Source organism: Rissa tridactyla, chromosome 15 (assembly GCF_028500815.1).
Source record: "Rissa tridactyla isolate bRisTri1 chromosome 15, bRisTri1.patW.cur.20221130, whole genome shotgun sequence".
NCBI lineage: Eukaryota > Metazoa > Chordata > Aves > Charadriiformes > Laridae > Rissa > Rissa tridactyla.
The window spans coordinates 12,404,510-12,432,285 of record NC_071480.1 but is presented as its reverse complement, the minus strand read 5'-3'; the positions used below and the strand labels follow the sequence as shown (position 1 = coordinate 12,432,285).

Here is a 27,776-nt window from a genome sequence, read left to right as displayed (position 1 = left end):
GGGGACCAGGAGAGCCGCCCCGACAGCCCCCTGCCACCATGCCCGAGCCGCGCCGGGGCCCGAGCCCCCCTGCCCTGCCGCCGCGACCCCCCTATATACAGAGCTCCCCCGCTGTCCTCGTCCCAGCCAGGCTGGGGGAAACAGTGCACTGAAACGGAAACGCGACCCCCCCCCCTTCGCCCCCCCCCCCCCACCCCTCCCCGCCCCATATTATTATTAATATTTTTTGTTGGTGGTTTTCTTTTTTTTGTTGTGGATTTTTTTTTGTTTGTATTTTGTTTGGGTTTTTTTTGTTTTTTTTTTTTTTGTCGGTTTGTCTGTTTTCCATAAAACTTCCCGGAAGAAATACAATATTTACACGCAAAATAAATAGAACAACACACCTGATTTCTGCTTTACCTGCTGGCAAACAGTCAGAGGTACTAGGGAAAGTATGGCTTGTAGGGGAGCCCCCCCCCACCCCCCCCCCCTCCCCTCCCCGCGCCCCCCGCGCTGCCCCCGCTTCTGTGTCCCCCACCCCCCCCGCCCCGGCCACCCCGGGCTTTGCATAATCACCGGGAAGGAGCCGGTCCCCGTCCCCCTCCCCACGCCCGGGGTGGGCACGGGGGGTCAGCAGAGGATGGGCACCCCGTCGGCGGTCACCAGCCGGCCCGTGGTGGGGTCGTAGGTGCCCGCCAGGTAGTAGAGGTCCTGCCGGTCCTGGTACTTCTTGCTGCGGGTCATCTGCTCGTAGTGTTCCCGTCCCACCACCTGGCACTTGTGGGAGATGGTCTGCACGTCGTTCTCGTCCTCGTGGCACGACTGGTACAGGGCGTTCTGCAAGGGACAACATGGCGTCACCGGTCGGTCGCCCCTACACCGGCGTGCCACCCCCTCGGTCCCATCCCACCCCTCACCTTGCCGTCGCTCTGCCGCTTGCCCAGCTTGGTCTCCTCGGGGTGGTAGAACCACTTGACCTTGACCACCATGTTGCTGCCCCAGGACTCCCACATGCTCTCGATGCGGCCGATGTAGGGCAGGTTGGGCCGCCCGGCCGAGAGGAAGACGGCGCAGTCCCCGATGCGCAGCGTCTCCTTGCCCCGCACGATGGCCTTGTAGAACAGCTTCCGCGCCTTGCCCTTCATGCCCCGCCGCTGCGGGGAGAGGAACGGCGGGCGGTCAGGGACGGCGCATGGACCTCAAATCCCCGAGAGCCCCTGGGCACCCGGGGAAAGCTCCCCCACAGCACCCATCCAGCCCCGGGCACCCTGCAGGCACCCTGCCCTGGGCACCCGAGTGCCACAGCCGGTGTCACCTGCACTGGGCACCCTGCCATGCACCCTGCCCTGTTCCCGACACCCTGCTGCACCCATGCACCCTACCATGCACTCACGGCCCCCGTCCCATGCACACGGGCACCCTGCCTTGCACCCACCCCATGCACCCTGCCCCGGGACACAGGCATGCTGCCACACACACACACACACACACACCGCGGCACTCTGCCCCATGCACCTGCATGCACGCACCCACCTATACACCTGCACCCGTGCACCCTGCCCTATGCTCACAGACACCTTGCGTGCACCCATGCACCCCTCCCCATGCACCCTGCTGCATGCACAGGCACCTTACCATGCACCCATGCGCTCTGCCCCATGCACCCTGCCATGCACCCATACACCTGCACCCATGCCCCATGCCCCCACGCCCACGCACCTTGCCCTGTGCACACAGGCACCCTGCCAGGCACCCATACACCCTGTCCCATGCACCCTGCACCCTGCTGTATACCCTTGCACCCCTGCCTCCTGCCATGCACCCATACACTTGCACCCATGCATCCTGCCATGCACCCATGCATCCTGCTCTGCGCCCGCTCACCTGCATCCGTGCACCTACACCCATGCACTCTGCCATACGCCCATCCACCTGCACCCATGCAGCCCGCTGTGTGCCCGCACACCTGCACCTATGCGCCCTGCACCCCGTCCCACGCACCTGCACCTATGCACCCTGCCATATGCCCATACGCTTGCACCCCTGCCTCCTGCCACGCGCCCTGCACCCATACATCCTGCTACGCACCCACACCTATGCACCCATGCACCCCACCCCATGCGCCTTGCACCTATGCACTCTGCCATACACCCAGACGCCTGCATGCCTGCAACCTACCATATGCCCGTGAACCCGCACCTATGCACCCTGCACCCCGTCCCATGCACCACGCACCCTGCCATATGCCCACACACCTGCACCCATGCGTCCTACCATGCACCCTGCACCCAGGCATCCTGCTATGCTCCCATGCCCCCGCCCCTACGCACCCGTGCACCCTGCCATATACCTGTACCCACGCACCCTACCACATGCTCATGCACCCGCACCTATGCACCCTGCCCCCCTGCCCCCTGCCATGCACCCACACCCCTCCACCCATGCCCGCTCCTTCCCCCAGGCCGTGCTGAGCGGCGGGTGCCCGTGGCCGTACCTGCGTGGGGTTCCCCGACCACCTCCAGAGCTGGCGCGCGGGCAGGAAGGCGGAGATCTTTGGCCGGTTTTCCACCGAGGGCAGGCGTTGCCTCCGGGAGAACTCTTTGGCTTTGGAGAAGCTGAGGGCCTCCTTGCGCTTGAGCTTGGCCTTGGGGCCGGCGGCGGCGGCCTTGGTGAGGAAGCAGCGCTGGGGCGCGCCGCCCTTGGAACGCAGGGCCTCCGGCTGCGCCAGCAACGCCGGCACCGGGTGGGAGAGGCAGGTCTGGAGCAGCAGCGCGGAGTCCTCATCCTCGGAGCTGTAGGAGGAATCCTCGTTGTCGGAGGAGCAGAGGCTGGAGGTGGAGATGGAGCCGGAGCTCGAGGAGGTGGAAGAGCCCGAGGAAGAGGAGGAAACCGAGAGGCGGGTCATAAAGCGCGAGGGCACGTCGGCGCCCAGCTCGCCCGCCTCCTCGTCCTCGTCCATGTCCGAGTAGGAGCTGTGGCAGTCGCTGTCGCAGTTCAGGGTGAACTCGGCTTGGCCCGAGTATTTCCGCAGCGCCAGCCCCACGGGCAGCTGGTGCACGGGCGCCCGCCCCTTCCTATCCTTGCCAGCCAGCGCCGCATGGGCATAGCCGTGGCTGGCCAGTGGCCGCTCCAGCTTGGCCCCAAAGTCCTTCTCAGCCAGCAGCAGGGCCTTGCAGTTCTTGTTCTTGGGGGACGTCACCCCTTCGTGGTCCAGCTTGACCAGGTACTCACTGCCTGCCTTTCGCCGGCTGCTTTTGCCCATTTCTGCCTCCAGCCGCTCGGCCTTCTTGGAGCGCAGGAGTTTCTGGGCAGCCGGCAGCACCAGCCCAGCCCCGGCCCCGAAGGAGGCGTAGGAGCTGGCGATGCGGCTGAAGGAGTCGGCCCCGAAGCCGTTGCCGAAGACGGGGGCGGCGAGGTGGTGGTGGTGGTGGTGCACGGGGAAGATGGCCTCTTTGGCCCGCAGCTTCTTGGCGCTGCCGTTGACCTGGAAGAGGTTCTGCAGCACGGCCGTGCCCTTGCCGGCCGCCTTCCGCTTCGTCTGCGCCACCGCCGACCAGCTCAGCAGCGGCCCGCCGCGCCGGCCCAGGAAGGGGTCGCCCAGAACCGGCGCTTTGCCGCCCGACAGCACCTCCGCAGCCTTGCCTGGAGGGAGACGGGTGTCAGGAGGGGCTGGTGGCCACGAGGGAGGACGGACAGATGGAGGGAGGGATGCTCCGGGATTTACCCCCGTCGCTGCACATCTTTCCCTGCAGCCTGAGCTCCATTCCCCCTGCACCACCCCCTTCCTCCATCCCCAGACCCGCAGCTTTCCCTGCATCCTGAAGTACCCCGCTCCCAACCCCCTGCACCCCATCTTTCCCTGCATCCCTCTCCCTGCCTGCATCCCTGCCTCTGATCCTCCCCCACGCTTTTATCCCAGCACCCTTCCCTGCATCCCAGCACCCTTCCCCGCATCCCCTCCCCTGCCCGCTTCCCTGTGTCCCACCATCCCTTTCCCATGCCTGCATCCTTGCATCCTTCCTCTATCCCCTCCCCTGCCTGCATCCCAGCATCCTCCCCTGCATCCCAGCGCCCTTCCCTGCATCCCCCACCCCTCACACCAGTGCTGCTGGTGCTGCCTCCCTTGGGCACCCCAAGGGAAGGTGGTCCATGGCTGGCAGCACCCCCCCCACCCCATACCGCTTTTCTCCTTGCCGGCCGCCTTCTTGCCCGAGTTCTTGGGGGGCTCAGGGCCATCGTGGCGATCGGGGCAGAGGCTGGGGGGCAGCTCGCTGGGGGGGGGCACGTCACTGCAGGACCGCTTTGTTCGCCGGCAGGAGGTGGAGACCAGCAGCGCCGGGGACGGCTCGGTGCCTGCGGGCAAAGCGTGGGGTCAGGGCCAGCCCTGCTGCCCCCCCGACCCGTCCCCTGCCCGCGGCGCCCCCCCCAGCCCACTCACACTGGATCTTAAAGTCGGGGGGCAGCAGGCGGATGTTGGAGACGGCGATGTGCCCTGTGTCCCCGTCATCAAACTCCACCATCACCGCCTCGGGGTCATCCTCCTCCTCGTCGCTGGAGGAGCCTGCAGCACCAGGAGAGCTGTCGGGATGGGGCGGGGGTCCCCGACATCCCCCTGCCCCGCCAGCCGCCCCCTCGTCCCCCCTCACCTCGCACCACGTTCCCCGGGTAGAGGCAGCGGGATTTCTGGCTCCAGTAGGCGCAGACGCGGGTGCCCGGCGGGAGGCTGCGTCGCGACTGGGGCCGGACGTCGAGGACCTGCGAGGAAGCGACGTGCTGGGCTCTGCGGGGCGTGCTGCCCACCGGGACCCCCGCCCCGGCCCCCCCCGCCCCGCTCACCGCCTCCTGCAGCAGCTGCTCCTGCGAGTAGATGCGCTGCCGGTTCCCCCGCTCGCCCTCGATGATGATGCTGTATCTGGGGAGGGGGCACAGAGGGGGTGCTCAGCGCCCACCGGCCGCCCCAGCATCCCCCCCGGCAAGCGGCAGGGACCCCCACCCTGGCCCCCACTCACATGTCAGGGGGCTGGATGGTGCGGACGCTGCCGGCGTAGAGCAGGCTGTCCTCCTTGGGGATGAGGATGTGCAGCCCGTCCCGCAGATCCTCCTTCTGGATGGCGCAGGCGTGGGGCAGGGGGGAGCGGCGTCCCCCCCGCGCCCCCCCCGCCAGGCAGGTCCCCTCCTCCTCCTCCTCCGAGAAGCTGCTGTTGTCGTCGAAGTCGAAGTCGTCCTCCACGGTGAAGCTCTCCAGCAGCTTGCTGACCGCCCGGCCCTTGCACTGCGGGAGGGGGAGCACAGGGTGGGTGGGGGGCACATGGGGAGGAGGGGGGGGGGTCCATGCCAGGGTAAGGATCCGGCCCCCGCCTCTCACCTGCTTGGCGGCCACTTTGCTCTTCACCTTGGCCAGCTTCTTGCCCTTGCTCAGGATGGTCTTGGCGCTCCGGGGGGAGAGGGCCAGTGAGAGCGCCCCGTTCTTCCGCTGTGGGAAGGGGGGCTGAGAGCTGGCAGACGGCCCCCCCCCACAGCGACCCCAGCCCTATGGGACCCACCAGTGCCTCCCAACCACCCCGGCCCCTGCACCTCATGGGCCCATCAGCGCCCCAACCACCTCAGCACCCCCAGCCCAGGCGCTGTTGCCCCACAATGGCACCAGCCTGTGCAAAACCTGCACCCATCCCCCTGCACCCCATGCTCCCGTCGGTGCCCCCCAGCTCCAGCAGCACCCGCAGCCCCTGCACCCATCACTCTGCGCCCCACGGTCCCGTCTGAGCCCCCATCCCCACGGTCCCACTGGTGCACCCCAACCACCCCAGCACCCCCAGCCCCTGCACCCATCCCCCTGCACCCCATGGTCCCACCTGAACCCCCATCCCCATGGGTGGTCCATGGGGGGTCCATGGGTGCCCCCCATCCTCTGCCCCCCGCGCTCACCCTCAGGGCCGACTGCAGCACCTTGCTCTTGCGCGTGGCCTTCTTCAGCCTCTCGCTGGCCAGCCGAGCCCCCTCGTCCCTTGGCCCGAAGTGCCGGGGGTCGGTGCCGGTGAAGAGGCTGCTGGCGGGGGCCGAGGCGCTGGAGCCGCTGGGGGCGGGTGACCGGAGGCTCTCCTTAGGCTTGGCCTTCAGCTTCTTCTTGCCGCCCTCCTCGCAGCTGCCTGCCTTCCGCCGCGCCGGCACCTTCTCCAGTTTGCCAGTCCCCGGCTTCACCGGCCGCCGCTTGATCTTCACCTCGCCCTCGGGGCTGCCAAGGCGGCACGGCCCTGCGGGAGGGGTGACAGGGCTCAGGGCACCCCGTGGGTGCCCACACGGCCCCAGCATGTGCATTCGGGGGGTCCCCGGCCCCTGTGTGCCCCCGGCATCCCTGCGGGGTGATCCCGTTACCTAGCAGTCCCTGCCTTTCCTTCTTCTTCTTCGCCTTTTCGTTGGCCTCCATTTTCACCACGGAGGACGGGGAGGGTCCGAGCACGGACACGGGCACCGAGGGCAGCAGGGACAAGCCCGGCTCGTCGTCACCATCCTCGCTGTCCGTGTCCTCGTCGTGCTCATCTGCAAGAGGAGGTGGCAGCGATGAGGGACCCCACAGACCCAGGGGTGGCCCTTGCACCCCTCGTGCCTGGGGAGAAGCTGCTTCCCACAAAGCATGGGGGGAACTGGGGCTGCTCCCAGCCCTGGGGGATCCCCTGGCACAAAGCACTCCCCCAACACCTGCCGCTGGATGCACCCTCCTGTCCTGGCCCCCCAGCACACTCTTTGCACCCCCAGCCCCGTGCTGGACCCTGCACCCCCAGCCCTGTGCTGAACCCCGCACCCCCAGCCCCACGCCAGGCTCTGAACCCCCAGTCCCATGCCAGACCCTGCACCCCCAGCCCCATGCCAGGCTCTGCACCCCTATCCGCATGCCAGATCCCACACCCGCAGCCCTATGCCAGACCCCACACCTCCATTCCCGTGCCAGGCTCCGAACCCCCATCCCCACGCCAGACCCTGCACCCCCAGCCCCATGCCAGTCTTGCCTTTGAAGCCCGCCGGCTGGCGGGGGTCGGGGTCTTGCGGTTGGTACTTGGTGGCCTTGGAGCTCTTGGGCCGGGACAGCTTTTTCTGGATGCGGCCGCCGGGGTTGGGGTCTTTCCGGCGGAAGGGGCTGATGCCGGCGGGCAGCCCTTTGCTCTTCACCTTCTGCTTCAGCTGCGAAACCTTGTGAGCCACCTTGCAGGCCAGCTTGCCTTGCGAGCTGCTCTTCTTGCACCGCACCTTCTCCTGGGGGGCACAGGGAGGCTCAGGAGGGGGTCGGGACCCCCCTGGTCCCGGGGTGGCTTTCACCGGCGGCGGATCCAGACTCACCGGGGAGCCCTTGAGGCTGCCGAACGCTGCCTCGGCCAGTTTGCTCCTCTTCTTCTTGGGCTCGGGGTCCCCCCGCAGCTCGGCGCACAGCAGGGACAGGCTGGTCTTCACTGCCCTAGAGGGGAGCACGGCGTGGGCATGGCTCCCACCGGACCCCCGGGATGGATCCTGCATCCCCTGGCAGGATCCTGCATCCCTGGCCGGATCTTACATCCCTGTCTGGATCCTGCATCCCTGTCCGGACCCTGCATCCCTGTCTGGATCTTACATCCCTGTCAGGATCCTGCATCCCTGGCCGGATCCTGTACCCCCTGAATGGATCCCGCACCCCCGGCCGCATCCTGCGCCCCTTGGTCACCACCAGCCGCTGGCTTCCCCCCTTTTTCTCCCCCCCGCCATAACCTTCACTCGCTCACTAATGTTTTGTGACATAAAACCTAGAGATTAATTTTTTTTTTTTTTTTTCCCCTTCCCCTCCGTCTTAATTGAAGGAACCATTTAGCGCAGATTTAACTGTTATTACCGAGCGGGGGGGCTGGGGGCCGCGCGCGCACACGCGCTCCGAGCGTGTTTGGACTCGCTCGGAGGATTTATGCAAATGGGCCTGTCGGGAGAGGCAATTTGTAGCAGAGAAGGACAATTATACAGGGCCCGGGAGTGGGGAAACGGCTGCGCCGGGCGGCTAATGGGTAATAATAAAGCGCCGGCAGCGATGAACGCCGCTGCAGCGTGACCAATGGCTTTATACGGCGCAGATAAAGAGGCTTTTATGCAACGCTGCTCCCACGGCCGGCAGGGGGGGGACACACGGTGCTGCCGCCCAGCCGAGCCCCCCCCGCCCCAACACCACAAGTGACTCGAGAGCAGGAGCGCGCCGGAGCAAGCGGCCGGACCCCCCCGAAACGTGGCTGCTGCTGATGGGGGGGGGTGATGCGATGGGGGGTCCCGGAGCACTGCCACCCCCGCGGCGAGACGGCCGGACCCCCCGGCAGCAGGGCTGGTGGCCCATCCCCGGGGACAAGGAGGGCACGCGGCGCCGGTCACTCACTTGACCTTGCGGCTCTCGGCCCTGCCCAGCGTGCTGGAGTGCTTGCGCTTCCTCGGCCGCCCCGGGCCACGTCGCGCCGGGCTCCGGGAGCTCTCGTCACGCCTGCAGCCGCGGCAAGACCGGGGGCACCCTGAGCTATGCAGCCGCCGCAGGCAGTGCCCCTCCACCGAGCCAGGCTGAGGACGGCCCCAAACTCATCACACCGGCGACCGCCACTCCTGCTCAGCGGCAGGCGCTCCCTCCCCGGCCTCCCCGCTTCCCATGGGCTGCCTCCCCCGCCCAGCCCCCAGCCTCAGGACCCGACGGGGACGGGGACGTACTCGTGGTCATGCCGCCTCTGCAGCTTCACCAGCTCCCGCTGCTTCTCCTTGTAGCGGCGCTGGAGCTCGGCCAGCCGCATCCGCACCTCCACCTCCTGCGTGTTGAGCTGCTCGATGGCCGCCTTCAAGGGGCAAACCTGAGGGACGGGGGGGGGGGGATGGGTGGGTGGGCAGCTCGCAGCGCCGGCAGCCTCAGCCCCTGGGCTGAGACCAGGCACAACTCATCCCACCTCCTGCCCCCGCCGCACGCAAGGAGACACTCACGGCCTTGGTTTTGGGCGTCCAGGTGTACTTGCGGCGGGGGACACGGGCGCGGGGCGGCGGGGAGGTGGGCAGAGGGCTGAGCGCAGGGGGGCTGCCCTCCCGGCTGGCTGCCTCTACCAGTGACCAGGCGGCCGCCACCGTGGCCAGGTTCTGCAGGTTGAAGGCCAGCAGGTCCTCGTCCTCCCCTGCCGGGATGGGAGGTCAACGGGGCTGGCGCGGGAGGTGCCCAGGACCCCCGCACCACCACATGCATACTCTCGTGCAACAGCCCGTGCACGTGTGTGCACGCCACGGTGGCACCAGGACCGGCTGTTGGAGGGGTGTCTGTGGGGCAGGGGGTGCCGTGGGGCACGGGGACATGCTGTGGGGTACCATGTATGAGCGGGGTGCCCCGGGGTGGCCGTGGGGTCACGAAAGGGGGGGTGGTGGGCACGGGGACAGTGCACAGGGCGCTGCGTGCATGGCACGGCCAGTGTCCCCAGGCGGCCGTGGGGCTGCGGGGGGGGACAGGCGTCAGCGGTGGCCAGCGATGAACTCATCAGCGAGTGGAGCCAAGGCCGGGGCTGGGAGGGACGCGGTGACGCACCCCATCTGCAGCGGGTAGCGGGGCCCCATGGCCCCCCCCACACCCCACAGCGTCACGGCCACCGGCAGCACCGAGCACGCGGGGCCCCGCCGTCACGCGCCCGCCGCAGCGCTGGGGACGTGCCAGCAGCAGGACGGCGGCCATCCCCGCCGGGGCCCCCGGGATTCCCTGGGGAAGCCGAGCTGGGAGGGAATCCCGGCGCCTGCCTGGAGCCAGCGCTGGAGCAGAGCCCCGGAGACGGCCCCGGGCTGCGAGCAGGGCCCCGGCTGCCGAGCACCGCACCGCACGCAGCCTGCTCGCGCCCGCGCCGCATGCATGCATGCATGCAGCCCCCTGCACTGCCGACGCGCGTGCAGCCCAGCGCTGCAAGTGCAGGCTCAGCCCCCCGCCATGCAGATGCGCATGCAGCCCCCAGCACCAAAAAATACACGCACAGCCCCCCCTCCAGGCACCGCTGGCGTGCACACAGGTCCTGCAAGAGCAGCCCTGCTCCTGCACGCCCTGCACAAGCCCCCCCACCGCGTACGCACTGCATGGCTGCCCTGCTGCATGCCCTGCACAGAGCCACAGACCCCCCCGCAGACCCACTGCACGACCCCCCCTCCCCGCCTCGGGCAGGCAGCACCGAAGGCTGGGGGCACCAGGGCACAGAACCGTGGGACAGGAGGCACCGGCAGGCAGAGGGCACGGCAGGGTGGGGAGCGCTGGGAGGACAGGGTGTTGGGGGGCAAAGGGGGGGACACCAAGAGGACACTCACCTTCCAGAGCCAGGTCGCAGCGGCGCTGGCGCAGCTCCAGTTCGGCGAGCTCACTGAGCAGCGCGATGCCGGGGATCCCTGAGGCGTGGGGGACGGGTGAGGGGGGGGCCGGGGGGGGCTCCCCGGGGGACCCCAGTGCTGGCAGCTCCCCCAGGTCGATGCCGGCGGCGATCAGCACCTCCAGCCCGCCTGGGCAGCCCTGCTGCCCACCGGGGCCATCACCATCCTCCTCGTCACAGCTGCCCTCTGGCTCTGAGCCTTCGCTGTCGCCTTCCTCCTCCTCCTCCTCCTCCTCCTCCTCCTCCTCTTCCTCCTCCTCCTCGGTGGCAGGGGGCAGCGGGGAGGCCCCCACCGCGGGCACCGGGTGCTGCTGCTCCGGCGGGCTCTGCTCCGGCGCTCCCTGAGCCACCTCCCGGCACACCCCGAAGGGCACCGGCACCCGCTCCTCGCTGGTCCCCGAAACTGGGGCTGGCCCCCGCTCCCCGCAGAGGGGTCCCGGGGCAAGGAGGAGGTGATGACGGTGCAGCAGCACCCCGGGACCCTCGGTCATCGTCCCCCCTGCCGGCGGCTCCCGCGGGGGGCCTGGCTCCCGCAGCACCTCTGCAGCGGGGCTGAAGGTCCGTGACTGCTCAGGCTCGGCCGGCGGCGAGCTGGCGTGCATAGTGTCGGGGTCGGCTGGCTCGGCGGAGTGCGCCTCGGAGAAGCCCATGCCGGCAGCGGGGTAGCTGTACCCGGGGGGCAGGTCTGCAGGGAAGCAGGCGATGCTCAACAGGGACCCCCCCAGCACCGCAGCCACCCTCCTCTTCCTCGCCGCCCTGGTCCTACCTGGCTCCAGGGACTTGGGGTAGTCGCGGGGCGGCTGTCCCTCTCCGCGCTTGTCCTCGCCCTCGCTGCCTTTGCTCTGGACGGGCAGGGGGCTGTCGGCTGGAGAGCGAGGGGCCACGGCGGAGCTGGCGGTGGGGCAGACGGGTAAAGTGCAGGGGGCCGCAGGGAGGGCCACGGGGCACTTGGCCGGGTGCCGCAGGGCCGGAGAGTGGCAGCAAGGGGACAGCTTGGGGGGTCCAGGGGCCGCCGAGGACAGGCTCTTGGCGGGGGGGTTTAAGGCAACTGCTTTGTGGGAGGGTTTGAGGGTCTTCTCGGGACCCCCATCCTCCAGCTCCAGGGGCTGCTCCTCCGGCTTCCGCTGCGGGGGACACGGAGATTGGCACACACCAGCCCCACATCCCCGCCCAGCACCCTACAACCCTGCCCCGCAGCCCAGCCCTGCATCCCACACTCTTGCCCAGCATCCCGGAGCCCTGCCCAGCATCCCACAGCCCAGCCCCTGCCCTGCCACCTGGTCCCAGCCCCCCCACCCTGCCCTGCATCCCCCTGCCCTGCCCCACGTCTCACACTGCAGCATCTCCCACGCCAGCCCCACGTCTCCCACCCCAGCCCCATATCCCCACACTACACCCCAACCTCAAACCAGTCCCGTATCCCGCAAACCAACCCCACATCCCATCCCACAGCCCCGCACCCAGCCCCCCCTCGCCCCCCACCACCGCCCCCAGCCCCACGGGCACCTGGACATGCGCCTGGCGCTGGATCTCGAGGGCCTGGGCCGCCCGCTGCTGCTGCTGCAGGGCGTAGAGCTCCTGCTGCCGCAGGAACTGGGAGCGCGAGTAGACGGGCAGCTGCCCCGTGTGCTGCAGGTGGGCGCTGGGACCCCGGCCCGGGTACATCGGGGGCCACAGTGATGCCTGGTCCATCACGTCGGCTGCCGGCGGTGGGGGGTCAACCAGGGACCCGCCTCGGGGTCACCCCGCAGACCCCAGCAGTGCCACCGTAACCCTGGCAGTGCCCGCAGGGACCCCATCTCCCACCCCTGCACCCCCAGGGTCCCACCTCCCACCCCTGCACCCCCAGCAGCTACAGGGACCCCCGTCTCCCATGCCTGCACCCCCAAAAGCACCCAGAGGGTCCCCCTCTCCCACCCCTGCACCCCAATCCCACAGTAGCACCCACAGAGCCCAGTCTCCCACCCCTGCACACCTAATTCCAGAGCAGCACTCAAAAGGACTTGTCTCCCACCCCGCACCCCCAGGAGCAGCCCCAGGGCCCTCATCTCCCACCCTACACCCCCAGCACCACCCACAGGGACCCATCACCCTCCCCTGCACCCCCAATCGCACAGCAGCACCCACCAGGTCCCCCATCTCCCCCCCCCTGCACCCGCAAAATCACCCACAGGGACCCCACCTCCTCCCCACCAGCACCCCCAGCCCCAAACCCCGCAGCAGTGCCCCCAGGACCCCCCAGAAGAAGGTGGGGGTGCCCACGGCCATCCCCCGTCCCAGCCTCACCCAGCGTGTGGGGGGTGCCATGGGCGGGGGGCTCGGTGGGCAGGATGACGAGCTGGGCGGGGGGGTCCTGGGAGAGGGGGAAGACGGGCTGCATGGTGCTGGGCATGGAGGCGGGGAAGGCGGGCGGCAGGTTCTGGTGCAGCGCGGGGTGGCCGATGCCTGCGGGGCCGGGGGGAGCCGTCAGCGCTGGGGATGGGGGGGGGGCAGCACCCCACTACCGCGGGGGTCTGCACCCAGCCATCCCCACTCCCACAGCCCCCCCGCCATTTGCCAGCGGCACTGACCGTAGGAGTGTCCCCCCATCCAGATGGAGGGGCTGCGGGTGCGGGGCAGCCAGTGCGTGTGCGCAGGGTGGGCATGGGCGGCGGGGTCCCCCCCGAGCTGCCCCGCTGGCAGTGAGGAGCCCCCGGCGATCATCAGGTGGGGGGTCAGCTCCCCAGGACACCCCCCCGAGGGGTGCATCCGGGCGAACTCCACCAGATCCTTGTTGTCCCTGCGGGAAGAGAGGGGACATGGGGCGTGGGGCAGGGTGGCACCATGGGGACCAGCCCCAGCTGGCAGGGACACCCCGGCCCTCCCCATCCCCACACTTACTGGAGAAGGAGCTCTCGCCCCGGCAGCCCCAGGCGCTCCTCGCAGAGCCGGCCCCGCTCCTCCTCTGCCTCCAGGTCGATGAGGTGCATGGGCCGCGCGGTGCCCGCTGTGCCAGGGATGGGACAGTGGCATCAGTGTGGCACCACCGGACCCCCCACCACCCCCCTGGCCCCCTCCCCAGGCCCTACCTTTGATGCCGGCGGCCACCCGACCCTGCCGCCCGGAGCCACCGCCGCCGTAAGAGGGCTCGGGGCGCCCCAGCGTGTCCTTCTGTCGCGCCACGGCCACGGCGATCCCGACGGGCGGCTGCCGCACCTCGCCCTCGCCGGTGGCCATCGCGTCGTGTTCCCGGCCGCGGGCGCAGTCTGGCCGCTCCAGATCCGGCTGCCCCTTTGCCGGGGGGAACTTGGCATCCTGGTGGGCGCAGCTGCCCTTGACGCCCCCCAGCCCCACAAAAGGGGGGCCCTTCTGCCCCCCCAGCAGTGCCTGGTTGCTGTATTTCAGCAGGTTCTTCATGGCCGAGACCTCGTCCGGGGCGGCCGGCACCTCCTGGCCCAGCACTGAGCCCTGAGTCATCAACGCAGCCTGCTGCAGACTCGTGCCGAAGGGGTCCAGGTAGGGCCCCTTCCGCTCCTCCGCCACGGCCAGGGGGGGGGGCCTGGCCCTGCACACCCCAGGGGGGCAGGGGGGGCCCGCCGTAGCCCAGGGCGCTCAGCTCCAGGGGCTTGCGCTTGCCCTCGGCGCCGGCCGCCTCCGCCTCGGGGTGCTGCTGGTGCCGGATCCGTGCCACCTTCTGGGGAGCCGGCCCGGGGGGGTTTTCCTTGGGGGGTCCCTTCTCTAAAGTGCAGCAGGAGGGGCCGACCCGGACGCCCAGCGGGTCGGGGCGGGCGGCACGGGAGCAGTCGGGCGCCGGCGGCACCTCGAAGTAGCCCTTCTCCAGAGCACCCTTGGGTGCCGGGCCCCGTCCGGCAAAGGGGGGACCCTCAGCCGTCCCCCCACCCAGGTACTCCAGCCCCTTCAGCCGGGCGCCGGGACCCCCCCCACTCCAGCCGCCGCTCTGCCGGGCCCTCCGCCTTCAGCGGGTGGTGGAAGGGGCCGCCGTACGCGGCCGGGGGCTCGGCCCCCACCTCGGCGTGCCGCTCCTTGCTGTCGGCACGCTCCAGCCCGCCAGCCTCCGCCGTCACCTGGAAGGAGCGGCTCTTGTCCGTCAGGTGTCCCACCGAGGGCACCAGCGTGGCCCCACTCAGCTTCAGCTCCCGGCCGGCCGGCTCCGGCAGCGGGCACAGCACCTCCGGGCCGGCGTGCAGCTGCAGGCAGGGGAAGGAGCCGGCGGCGGGGCCAAGCGGGGCCGGTGCGGCGGGCACGGCGTAGGAAACGGCGTGGTGCAGCATCTGCCGCCGCTCCACGCACTCGCCGTAAGGCTGGGGGGGCACCTCGGGGGCCACTGGCTCCCGCTCGCCCCGGCACGGCTCCTTGGCGCTGCAGCGGCCAGCGCGGGGCAGGGCGCTGCCGGCGCAGCTGGGCAGCACGGCGCGGCCGCCATCGCCCTCCAGCCCCTTGGCACCCAGCAGGCAGGAGGCGAGGTGCTTGGGGCGGCCGTCGCCGGCCCCCCGGGGGGGGCAGCCCCTCTTTGCAGTGCCCCTCCGGCGGCACCGGCAGCACCGCCTTGTGCCGCTCCTTGGGGTCCTCTTCAGGTGGCCGCTCCTTGGGGTCCCCCTTGCCCACCTTCTCCTTGCCCACCAGGAAGCGGTCGTAGTCCTTGGGGGTCTTGGGTAGGGGTCCGGCCTCCCGCTCCCGGCTGCAGGAGCTGGCAGGGGGCCCGGGGGCGGCGCGGGCGATGCCAGGGAAGCCGTGGCCGGTGGGGAGCAGGGCGGGCTGGGCAGGCAGGTTGCGCAGGTAGAAGTTATCTGGAGGGGAGGGCGACGGGTGAGCCTCCCACGGCCCCCTCGCCGAACAACGGTGGGGGTCCGGGCACCCGGGGCTGCGGCCGTGCCAGCGCCGGCTCCCTGCTAACGAGGGGAGGAGCGCAGGGGAAGGCATGGCCTAATTAGCTCCATTTCCCACCCAAACAATGTTCCCTATTAAGTGCCCGCCAAAATATTGTGAAAAGCGAGAGCGGCAGCCGTGGCTGGGCTGGGTGCCCACCACCTTTTGCCCGCCGGCCCCGCTCCTCCCCGGGGACCTGGTGTTTGCTCCCCCCGCCCCAACAGCGGGCACTGGCACCGGGGACAGGTGCTGAGCCCCCGCACCATGCCTGGCTGGGGACACGTGCCCCCCGTGGGGGACCCTGACCAGCCCCGGAGGCTGTGGCGTTGCGGCGGCACCGCGGTGCTGTGCTGGGACCCTGGTACCTGCCTTTCTGGCTCTCGTAGAAGCGATGCTGGCCATAGAGGACGTTGCTGTTGCCGTGGTGGTCCAGGTGGCTCATGGGCAGGAAGGTGGAGGCCAGACTCCCAGAGAAGCGGGGATACCCCGGGGCTGTGGGCACGGTGGTCAGGGGGGGCCGGGGTGCGCTTGCAGGCACACAGCCCCCCGCAGCATCCCCACACCATGCCACGGCACACACCGCACCGCAGCAGCCGGGACACACACCGCTCCGGCTATAAATGCTTTGCTGGAGCCTGTAATCCCCTCCAGGCCAGGGACCCCCCCTCCCGCCCTGGGAGCTGCCGCTGGGCTGAGACCCCACAGACTCGTGGCAGCAGTGGCCGTATCATGGCAGCTCAACACGGCCCTTGCAGGCTTGTTAGCCAGCACGCTCGGGTGGGCTGTCCATCAACGGCGGGCGTTGTGCTGCCGGAGCCGCGTGCGCTGCCGAGTCCCGTCCTCCCCCCCCTCCCTCCGCACCCCCCCGGCACGCAGCGCAGGCCCCGGCACGCCGGGAGCCAACTGGCAGCCGGTCAAACTACCAGCTGGGCCGGCTGCCAGGGCCTCGCGCCAATACCACCGCCCCGCTCCTTAACTCTGTCGGCCCTCGCTCTGGCCGCTCAGGTGGGGACGGGGACGCTGGCGTGCCGTGGGGTGCCACGGGGTGCCGGGCTGTGGAGAACCCCCGCTCCCCACCGTGCGGGGTGTCGCTTTAACCGGAGCTGCTCGCCATGCTGCAGCCGGCCCCAGCACGGGGGTCCCTGCTGCAGGAGGGGAGCGCAGCCCCTGGTTCATCATCACCAGTGACACGAGCTGGACTGGCCTCAGCCCGGCTCCTGGCACGGGGTGCGGATCTGCAGCCTGGTACCAGCCCCTCCGGCCCACCCTGAACCCACGATTGCGGGGGGCTGAGCCTGGTCCCCGTGGACGCCCAGGGGGGTCTGTGGGGCACGCTGCCGGCTGTGCCCCTGCCGCCGCCACCCCGAAGCTCACTCACTGCCTGCCAACCGCGTGCCCGTGCCGGCCGGCTGCCACGACCACCCCGTGTGCCTGCGCCTGGGAGGTCTGAACCCCGTCCGCGTGGGCGCTGGCTGGATGTCACCCACCGGCACCGGGCAGAGCCCTGGCTGCTTCCCGGCCACCCCGAAGGGACACCCCGCAGGGACACCCCGCAGGGACACCCTGCCCACCCGTCCCTGCCCCGGCGTCCGCTCACCTTCGTGGGAGTGCGAGAACCAGATCTGGGAGGTGCCGGAGTGGGGCCCGCGGAAAGCCGGCTCCGGGGGGGAGGCGGTGGGGCCGGCGGGGTGGCTGGGTGCCCCCGAGCCCAGGCTGCTGCTCAGGAAGCTCCCCATGAAGGAAGAAGCGGGCGCGTTCCCCATCAGGCCGCTGCCGGCTGCGGTGGGAGAGGAGAGAGTCAGGGAGGGCTGCCCGTGCCCCCCGCTCGCACGCCCACCCCGCCACGCTCGCTTGTGCGCATACACGCTCGTGCACAGCCCATACAGCGTGTGTGCATCCCTCGTGTACGCACCCTGCTTGTGCACGCACAGCCCTCGAGCACACACGCCTCTCGCGTCTGCACGCCCCGTGAGCACGCATGACCCTCGTGCGATCACACCCCGCGTCCATGCACGCCCCCCACGTCCTCTCAGCCCCACGGGGCTCGCACACGCACGGGGACGTGCAAGGCGCAGCAGAGCCGTGCAAGGGGCACCGCTGCCCTGCCCCGACCCCCGTGCATGCCCTGGGCACACACGCGCGCCAGCACACGGGAGGTTTTGCACTCGCATGTGCCTCCCCACACTGCTGCTCTCCCCCGGCTCCAGCGGCAGCTGTGACCCGCTGCGGGACAGCGGCTGCCCCCGGTGCCAGGACGAGCCCGACCTCCCCGCAGCCCGGGCTGTGCCGTGCCGTGCCAGGATGAGCTGGGCCACCCCCCTGCCAGCACAGGCAGCTGCCAGCCGCAGCAGCCGGAGCCCTGCCAGTGCCCAGGAGGCGGTGGCAGGAAGGTTGGGGACACAGGGACCGCCGCCTGTCACCAGGGCGGCAGCTCCATGACACCGCGGGGGGGGGGCAGATCCATATGTGTAGGCATGTGTGAGCACATCCGTGTGCACATGCGTGTGCAGGGAGGGGCAGGCGTGCGGGGAAGACATGGGAAGCGTAGGGCAGGGGGCAGCCCCCACCCTGACCCCAGTGGCCTCCTCCGCAGCCTGACGGGGCGGGGGGGGGGGGACCAGCAGCCCCTGGGGACACCCAGGCCAGTGCTCCCCACCCCGGCCGAGCCGTGAGATCATGGTGGAAACATCGGAGCCGGTGGCCAGCGGCCGGGCGGGAGCTGGCGGGGGGGTGGGAAAGCACCGTCCACCCCTCGCCGCGTGGCCCTGCGTCCATGTGTGTGCCGACGTGGGCTGGCGGGGCTGCGGCCGGCACGGCACGGCTCAGCACGGCACGGCTCGGTGCGGAGGAGCCCGGGCTGGCCGGCCGCCCGGCCGGGGCAGGAAGCGATGCTTTGCTCTCTAAGCCGGCCCACGCTCCCCGGCTAATCCCTCCGGGATGCCTCTGGGATGAGTGTCGGGGATGTGGTTTCAGGCAGCTCGCTCCTTCCTGCGCCGGCCGGGCAGGGGCTGCGTGGGCCGGGGGCACGGCCGCTCCCTGCCCGCGGCCCTGGGAACCGGCACCGGGGCCGGACGCTACCCCCCCCTGCGCTGGCACACACCGCAATGGCTGGGGACGTCCCGCCGCCCGCAGCACCGCAGCTCCACATCCCGGGGGGAGTCGTGCCCGTGGGCAGCCGCCCCGGCGTGCCCCCAGCCCCGGCTGTGCTGGGGGACCCCGCCGCGGGGTGTGGAGCCGGCAGCGTGCCGGGCGGCTGTGCCGGGCAGGAAGCCGAGGTTTCCAGAACGAGCCTTTTCTGGAAGCTGTGAAACAGGCTGTAAAAAAATAACCGCCCCCCTCTCGCCGATGGCGGCGGGGCCGGGCTGGCGCGGGGTGTCCCGGCGGAGCTGGCGGGGCCGCGGCCGCGCTCCCCACACCTCCCACCCGCTGACTCACACCCACTGGCACAGACGGATCCCCCGGCGCACGCTGGCCCCGCGGCCGCCTGCCCCGTTCCCACCCGCCTCGCACGCCCGCCCGCACGCTCACCCCGGCCCCTCGCACGCTCGCACCCTGTCCCGCGCTGCCACGGCTCGGCATGGCATGGCACGGCTCGGCATGGCACAGTGCACAGTCAGGGAGCAGACCCCGGCGCTCCCCCCTCCCCGGCTGCGGTGCCGGTGAGGACAGGGAAGGGTTGCCGAGACCGTGCATAACTCATCTCACGGGTGAGCAGGCAGTGCCGCAGGAGCCCTGCACTGGGGTGGGGGCAGTGCCGTGGGGCCGGCTGCCAGCACAGGGCAGATGGGCAGGGGGTCCCACCCTGGCCCCCCCAGCAGTCCCCCCGGCAGCGTCAGCCCGGGAACTCCCTGGCCGGGCTCCCCGCGGCCGGCACCGTGAGTCAGCCCCGTCGGCACCGCTCCCGGCTCGGGCTCCGCTGGCGAGAAAATCCCCAGCACCGGGAGCCAGCGGGGAGGAAAGGCTGGTCCTGGCAACGGCCCCCCCGAACTGCTTTTTGGGGGCTCTGCACCTCGCACCCACACCAGAAACTCCAGCAGCTCCAGCACGGCCACACAGAAACTGCGCTGGCCACGGCCACCCCACAACGCGGGTTTGGGGCTGGCAGTGCCCAGGACCCCCCCAACTGGGGCTGGAGGGAGGCGGCAGCTGGAGGAAAGGGTTAATTAAGAGGGAAATCACCGACAACCGCAGGGGGTGTGTGGGGGGGAGGCTGGCCCAAATCCACAGTGGGTCACACGTGTGATGATCATGCCAGGTCTCAGCACAACAGTGTTGGGGGTGCAGAGGTGGACACTGGGGAGACCGGCGTGGGGGCAGCGAGGGGTGCCCCCCCCCCAGCCCCAAGCCACTCTTCGCCCCCGCGCTGAGCGCGGCACAGATGTGCTGGGAAGATGGAAAGTTTCCCCCGCCAGCAAGCGGGGCCAGGGCAGGCGTGGGGGGGCCGTGGCCCCGAGGGGGGGTCACTCCGGCCACGGCTGCTCCGGCCTGGCAGGTTTCTGGGCCAGGAGCCGGCAACGGGATCCCCAAGGAGGCAATGCCGGGAAAGGGAGGGGGTCCCCGGCCCCCCCGTCCAGGACACGGCTCTGGGAAGGTGGGGGCTGCACCCCCTGAGCCCCCCCAGTGCAGGTGCATGGCTACACCCCGGTATTTAGGGGCTCCGTTTCGAGGAGGGAGGTGGGGGAGTCACAGCCCCTCGGACACACCCGGGTGAGGTGACGGTCCCCCACGTCCCCGCAGCGGCGGGGGGGACGTGCGCGGGGCGCGGGGTTGGGTTACTCCTTCGGCTATTTCGGGGCTGGAACATTCCTAGCGGGGCCAGGGCCGCGCGCAGAGACATCGGGAGCTGGCAGGGACCCTCCCGCACCGCGTCCCCACGACCGGGCACCCCGCGGAGGTGCCACCCCCAGTCCCTGACCCAGGCAGGGGGTAGGATGCAGCCCCCAGCCCCCTCCATGCGCTTCGCAACCCACCCAGCCCCTTTAAATATTTGGCAAATAGGAAATAAGCGTAATATAATTTCCTCGGTGTTATAATTTAAGATTAATCCATATTGTTATGGCACTAAATAAATGCTGTAATATTGAAATGCAGTTCAAATTAGCTTGACAGAGTGCCAGAAGTACAATTAAAACGTTATCCGATGGGTAATCACACGGCAGTCGCTCCGCGCTAAGTGCCACTCGCAAGCTGTCGGCTTTCGGCGGAGGGAAGGGGGCGGCCAGGGCTGCCGAGGGGCTGCGCGCTGCCGCACGCTCGCCGGGGCCGCGGGCGCTGCGCACACCGCTCGGCGCACGCTGCTTGCACCCTGCTGGCGTGGCCGATGCACGCGGCTTGCACGCCCTTCGCCGGGATGGGACGGGACGGTGCTCGCGGCGTGGTGCACGCTCAGCGCGTGCTTGGCGCACACTCGGCGCACACTCGGCGCACGCAGCACTGCTCGCACGGCTGGTGCGCGCGCGGCTCGGCGACTTGCACGCTCGATGCACGACTTGCACGCCGGACGCACGCGGCATGCACAGCCCAGAGGCCATTTTGGGAGCAGCCGTAGGCCCAGCATGGTCTGGGACGGCGGGGAAGCCAGGGAGGGCCCGGGGGGGTCCCGGTGTCCCACCCCACACAGCCCCATGGGGGCCTGGTGTCCTACGGAGGTCAAGCATGTGGACCCCCCCAGGGAACCCTCCAAAACTCGTGGCCCATGGTGACCCTGCATCACATGCAACCCTGTGCAAAGGGGCTGCCCGTGCAGGGAGCAGGAGGGAGAAACCCCAGGGGGTCTGCAAGGTCTGCGCTTCTCCCCCCCCTCCCCACCTCAGGGCTGGGGGACCCCAGCACCCAGCGGGGTGGGATTCTGCCCCAGGGGGATGCTGGGGGGCAGGCAGGGGGGCAGGAGGCCGGGGAGGGACAGGCAGGGCCGCACTGTGCCCATCTGTTTTGTTTTACGGAGCGGATAAAGAAGAACTCCAAGAATGAGATTATTGGGTGAGTGTTTATTTACTGCCAGGGCGGAGAGGGGGGGAGACCTCGGGGGGAGCGCAGCCCGTGTGAATCTCTGCAGAGTCACCAAATCGCCAAATCCTGCTATTTTTATTTTCCGCCGTAACTCCCCGCTCGGCTGTTGCCTATAGCTGCCATCAGCACCCGGAGAGGAACCGGCTCGGGGCGGGGACGGGGACACTCTGGGCTGGGGGGTCCCCAGGAGCCGGGGTTGCCCAAGGGGGCACCCAAACGCTCCGTGGAGCCCGGCTGCACCCCCAGTGCCAGCTCAGGGCATCAGGGCATCAGCCCTGAGCTCACCGTGCATGCGCTGCTGGGCCTACGGAACGTGGTGGCGGCACTGCCGGCGGCACGGTCCCCAGCCCCCCCAGCATGGGACCCCCCCAGCGTCAGACTGCCCCAGGGGTGCGGGGACAGGAGGCAAAGGCCAGGTGCTGAGACCCGGCAAAGGCTGAGACCCCCCGCACTTTTGGCCATCACCACGTTTTCCGGCGGTGACCGGGACTCGCGGCAGCTGCTGGTTGTGCCGCGCGGCCGCTTCGGGCTGCTGGTCCCCCCGGGCCCCAGCACGCAGCGGCGTCTCCGCACGGATCCAGCTAATTGCTAACCAACAGACGAAACCACTCCAGGGTAATTCCACGGGATCGGGGGTTCTCCGCATCCTGCGCTCCCTGCCGGACACACGTGCGTGTGTCCCACCCCGGCACAAGCGTGGCTAACGAGGAGCAGACGAGTTAATCTCAAAATCTGTTTTAACTTTGACACCTACTTTTTAAAATGCGGCGCATGCAGCGGTGTGGCCGGGCTGGCACGCGGTGCCGAGGGAGGGGAACGGGGAGCCCCCGCGCCACAGCCGTCCTGGAGCCGTGCCGGTGCTGTGCCGCGGCCTCCCAGCCCCTGCTCAGACCCCGTCCTCCCTCATTCATGAGGAAGCTGCGATGCGGAGCGGCTGCAGCGCTGGCACCCGGCCCCGTGTCACCACCCTGGCCGGGGGCCACCGTCCCCACCTGCCCCCCGCCATCCACTCCCCCCCAGCCACGCTGGGGCACCGCGCAGCGCCGGCCTCAGCCCGGCCTGAAACTTAATCCAGGGAGGGGGACAGCTGCGGGAGCCCAGCCAGCCACCAGCGCCACGCCGCCGGCTCACTGCACCGGCCACCAGCACGCACACCCAGTGCCGGGATGCACACCGTGCCGGGATGCACACCGCGCTGGGATGCACACCGTGCTGGGATGCATGCCGGCACTGCCACAGCCAGGCTGCAAAGCACCCGCACCACGACACCAACCACCACCAGCGTGTAAAGTGCCAGGGCCAGGCTGCAAACCGGCACCGGGATCCAAAACGGCACCAGGATCCAAACTGGAACCAGGATCCAAATCGGCTTCAGGACCCAAACTGGCTCCAGGATCCAAACCGGCTCCAGGATCCAAACCAGCACCAGTTCGCAAAGCACTCCCACTGGGGTCAAGCTGCACACCGGCACCGGTGCTCCTGGCAAAGCCCGGCGCTGGTGCGAGACCCCCATCATGGTTACACATTGCCACGCACCGAGGGCTCCGCCGCGGTGACAAACAGCCCGCCGCGATCTCAACTATATATTAGTCCATAAAAACGTCAGAAGGGCAAAAATTGAGGCCCCGGCGTAAAGCATGGGCTCGGCCAAGCCTCTGCCAAAGCCCGCAGTAGGGGCATTGGGACCCCCGGCCCCACTCGGCACGGGGTTTGGCACGGGTGTGCCGGGGGCGGTGGGACCACGGCCCCCAGCCAGGCTGTGTCCCTGGCAGCACCGCCACGGGGGCGCGGGGGCTGCACCCCGGCCCGGGGCTGGGCTCCCAGCACCTCCGGGGGTCCCCGTCGTGTCCCCCCCCACTACCGAGCCCCCAGCCCCAAGCAGGGCCACGGCTCCCCGCGCTCCGGCCCCCAGCGCCGTCTCGCGCCGTCATTTGCATGGTCCCGGTGCCAAAACCAGACGCAAACCGAAGCATTTGTTTGCAATAACTGCGCAGCCCTGAATTATGGCTTTAATAAAATCAAGCTAAACAGTTTTTATCTCCCCTTCCCAGGGCGGCCTCCGGCCCCCGGCACTCGGCAAAGGCTCCTGGGAGGTGTAGTCCGGCCGGGAGCCATTTGGGGGAGCGTGGCCGAAGCCCCCCTGGCCGGTGCGGTACCCCGGGGCTGCCGCGTGCCGCACTGCCACCGCCGCGGCCGCCCGGCAAACCGCGGGCTGGCTTTATTTGCTGGGTGGGGTAATTATCAATCATCAGCGTTAATTACCGCTCCGCGCGCTGCCACGGCTCCCGGCCCCGTGGCACGGCCATGACGGGGGGGGGGGGGGACGCCGGGGTGTCAGGCCCAGGGACCCCCCCCTCCCGCTGGCCCCGTCTCCGCACTGGGCACGGAATTATCATTTTTATTCGCTCGAGCAACGTTCCCGTAGGCGCGGGAGCCTCTGAGCGCGGCTCGCCGGGATCGGCTCCGGCTGTGCCGGCCCTGCCAAAGCCGGGAATATTTTTAGCTCTTTCTGTTGTTGGGTTTGGCTTCTCTTTTTTTTTTTTTTTTTTTTTTTTTTTAAGGCGAGTTTCTGCCGGGGTATTTTTAGCCTGATCCATGTTATTTTAACAACCTCCGTTGCATTTGGGCTCCCATGTGTCGCCCAGGCCCTGGTGGGTGCGAGGGTCCTGCCGCCGCTGTCGTGGGGACATCGCCACGCCGAGAAGCCAGAGGGAAGCCAGCGGCACCCCAGCGCCGGTGTCCCCCGGGGATCCCCACCCCAGCCACCCTGAGCCGGAGAGGGGCTGAGCCCCCACCCCGGTCCCCCACCCTGGTCCCTGAACCCCATCGGGGCCCCACGTTCCCCAAAGCCGGGGGGAGGCCAGGGTGGCCCCCCCCAGCCCGGCGGTGGTCCCGGGGGGGGCCCGGTTGCAGCGTGGGGTTCGCCGGCACAAAGCGAAACCGCCCCGGCCGCGGGCCCGATCCGGCGCCGCCTCCCCGGCACCCCCCGGTGCCCCCCGCCGCCAACCCCCCCGCGCCGGCCCGGCCGTGCCCCCCGCCCTAATCCACGCACTAATTGTAATCCCATTAAAGCAGATATAATTTTATTAGTATTCACAGCTCATCAAGGCGGCGACAATAACCGGCGCTGCCGCCGTGCCGCGGCGAGAAAACCGCCGGCGGGAAGCAGGGGGCCGCCGGCAGCACCGGATCCGGCCCCGCTCCCGCTTCGCCTCCACCCCAGAGCTTGGCGGCAGCAAACCTGCACCCCGAAGTCCCCCACCCGTGCTGCGCACCCCGCCTTAGGCACCCTGCACCCCGCTTTCACCCCGCACGCTGCCGCAGACAAAGCCGCGCGGGCGGCGTGCGACGGTGGGGCGGCTGGATCCGGTGAGCCCCATGCCGGTGACGGTACGGTTGGCCGCGCTTTGTCCGTCCCCGGCTGCCGAGGCGGCCGCCCGCGCTGTGAACCCCATCATTGCACCCCGGTACTCAACGCCGCGCCGGGGCTCGCCTGCCGCTGCCGCCGCCGCCGCACCGGCCCCGCGCATAACGGCCGCCTTGTTCGCCCAAAAATCGCTTCCTTGTTCAAGCACCGGGATCGCGCCGGGCCAGACCGGGGGGGGGTCGTGCACCGGCAGAGCGGGGAAATGCCCCCCCCCATATGTGTGCGTGAGCCCCCTCCCGCGCACCCACCCCCAAAACCCACCGGGCGCGGTGACAGCGGGATCAGCACAAAGGGGACGCCGAGCCCTCCGTGCCGCGCCGAGCCCTCCGTGCCACACCGAGCCCCCGGTGCCCCGCAGCCCCCCCCCCAGCCCCCCCCCTCCGCCGCCCCTCTGACCTGTGTGCGTGGCCATGGTGATGGGCGCGGGGAAGTACTTGGTGGGCTGGAAGTGTCCGGGGGGCTGCACGGCCCCGCGCCCCGCGCCGTGCCGCTGCCCCGGGCCGCCCCGCTCCGGCAGCAGCCGCGGTGGCGGGGGGGCGAAGTCACGGCCCTCCATACCGGGAGGGGGGGGGACACCCACCGGCCCGGGGCGCGGCGGGACCCCGCGGCGGCTGCTGGGCGCGGGGGAGGCGGCGATCCTCAGCGCCGCGGCGGGCCGGGCTGGGGGGCGGCGGGCCGCGCTCCGCGCCGGGGCTCCCGGTTCATCCTCCGCTCCTGCGGACGGGAGAGAACGGAGAGCGTGAGAGCGCGGCCGGGCGGGGGGGGGCGGCCCCCCCAGTCCTCATGCACGGCCCCCCCCCCCTCCCCAGCCCCCTTAGTTCCCAGCCCCCTTTTTCTCCGGTATCCCCCGTGCACGGTGCCCGGTTTCCCGGTACCGCTCGTGCTCGGTTTCCCCGCCATCCCAGGAGAACAGGCCCCCCCTCCATTTCCCCAGTATCCCCGGTTCGCAGTCCCCAGTTTCCCCGGTACCCCCAATGCACGACGTGTCCCGTCCTTGTCCACCCCCTCCCCCCCACCCGTTTTCCCGGTGCTCCCGGAGCGCAGCCCCGGCCTCCCCGTCCCGCTCCCCCGGAGCTCAGGCCCCGCTTCCCCGCCGCAGCGCTCGTCCTTCCTCCGCCGCCCGGGCCCGGTCCCCAGGCCCGCATTTCCCCGGGCGCTCGGGCTCCGATTCACTCCGATTTCCCGCCCACGGCTGCACGGACCGTATTTCCCGGTGCTCGGGCCCCGCTTTCCCCGCGCCCTCCCCGGCCTCCGTCTCCCGTTGTCTCCCCGGTGCGCGGCGCTTCCCCTCCCCGCTCTCCCCCGGCGCACCGACCCTCCTCTCCCCGCCGCCTTCCCCGCCCCGGCCGCCGCTCGCCCCGGTGCCGACCCCGCCGGTGCTCGGCCCCGGTGCCGGCTCCCGTCCGCCGGAGCCCGCCCGAAGCGGCGCGGAGGCCGCCCGGTGCGCCGGGCCCGCCGGGGCATTGTTCTCGGCAGCGGCGGGGCCGGCGGGCCCGATCCCGGCGGGGAAACGGCGGCGACCGGGGCCGGGCCGCGGCGAACAAAGGGGCGCGGAGCGGCGAGCGCGGCCGGGGAGGGCGGGGGGCGACGGGACCCCCCCATCCCCCGGGGCTGCGGGGAAGCGGGGCCGCGGCGGAGCGAGCGCGGCCGTATTGTCCCGGGGGGCGGCGGAGCGGCGGAGGGCAGACCCGGGAGAAGGAATACGCGCACAGCCGAAAAATAATAATCATTTAAAAAAAAAAAAACAAACCAAAACAATGTGGGTTTTTTATTAAAATGGAAGAAAAGCGATGTAAAAAAAGGCAATTAAAAAAATTAACGCGAAAAAAATGAAGAGGAAATAATTTAAGGCAAAAAGGAATAAATTAAAGAAAAAATTCAACGCGAAAAATTTTAATGCAGAAGCGATTCGACGCGGAAAAAAATAAAATAATAATATTTTAACGCACAAAAATTTAAAGGCAGGGATTTTATTTTAACACGAAGGTTTTTAACGCAAAAACAAAAATACGAATGTAAAAAAAAAAATAATCAGTGTCCCCCCAAAATATTTTAGCGCAAAAAATAAAAATTAGCGCAAAAAAAAATATTTTAGCGCATTAAAAAAATAAAAAGTCAAAAAAATGAACACAAAAAAAAATTTTAGCGGAAAAAAAAATTAACGCCAAAAATATTTTAACGCAAAAAAAAAACCCAAACAGGCAGAAATAAAAATCAACGCGTAAAGAATTGTGCAAAAAAAAAAAAATTAAGGCGACAAAAAAAATAATAAAAACATAATAAAAAAGCGCCAACAACAAAAAAATAATATAAATTAAAATAAACCCCCAAACAACAACAACAACAACAACCGCCACCGCCACCCCGAAAAAAAAAAAAAATCCCCCCCGTTACCATCGCAGTTGACTTACCGGAGGGGCGTTCCAGGCGCGGGGCGAGCGCGGTCCCGGGGGCGCGGGGCGGCCCTGCCCGGGGTGCGCAGCGTGCTCCTGCCGGTGCCCGTGCACTGCCCATGCACCGGCTGCTCCTGCAGCAAAGGGAACCGGAGGGGGGGGGGGGGGGGGGTGTAGGGAGGGGGGGGGGGGGGGGGGTTGGAGAAGGGGGGGGGGGGAAGAACCGGAGGAGGGAGGGGGGGGGGGGGTGGGGGGGGGACCCCGCCGCGCCTCCCCGTTCACGCCGCGCGCACTCCGCCGGGCGCGACGCGCCCCGCATGCTAATAAGCGCGTGCCCCGCGCCCCCTTCCTGATTGGCCGCCGCGCGGCGCTCGCGCCCCGGCTTCGCCATTCATACACACACCCACCCCCCCACACACACACACACCCCCCCCCCTCCCCCTCTTACCGCAAACCCCTCCCTTCCCTCTCCCAATAGGCTGGCGCCCCGCCAGCCCGCCCGCCAATCAGAGGGCGGCGGGGGTTGCGACGCCGCGCGGCGGCGCCTAATTCAAGCCCGGCGGATGAATGGGAGGAGCGCGCATGCGCAGTGCGGTTAAACGCCGCGGGGCGGGGGGGGGGGGGGGAGTTGCGTTGCAGCGGGGGTTGCATTGCACCTTCAGTGCAATGCAACCCCCGCTGCAACGCAACTCCCCCCCCCCCCCGCGCTCCGCTGATTGGCTGGCCGCTCGCCAA

The 27,776-nt window shown here is 69.3% G+C and overlaps 1 protein-coding gene across 1 annotated transcript; it reads right to left on the bottom strand.

The window, feature by feature from the left end:
• Positions 1-525: 525 nt before the first annotated feature.
• On the bottom strand, positions 526-27,170 carry BAHCC1 (BAH domain and coiled-coil containing 1). Its single transcript, XM_054221295.1, is given in 30 exon segments — positions 526-816; positions 897-1,133; positions 2,474-3,621; positions 4,159-4,332; positions 4,418-4,540; positions 4,626-4,734; positions 4,816-4,891; positions 4,989-5,251; positions 5,345-5,452; positions 5,905-6,230; positions 6,352-6,516; positions 6,984-7,227; positions 7,312-7,426; positions 8,360-8,461; positions 8,680-8,816; positions 8,944-9,128; positions 10,288-11,031; positions 11,113-11,470; positions 11,853-12,046; positions 12,633-12,791; positions 12,917-13,125; positions 13,227-13,332; positions 13,415-13,890; positions 13,892-14,274; positions 14,276-14,843; positions 14,845-15,133; positions 15,582-15,704; positions 16,810-16,989; positions 25,045-25,362; positions 27,060-27,170. Coding segments are annotated over 30 exon segments (7,929 nt in total). The 5' UTR covers positions 27,163-27,170; the 3' UTR covers positions 526-609.
• Positions 27,171-27,776: the final 606 nt, after the last annotated feature.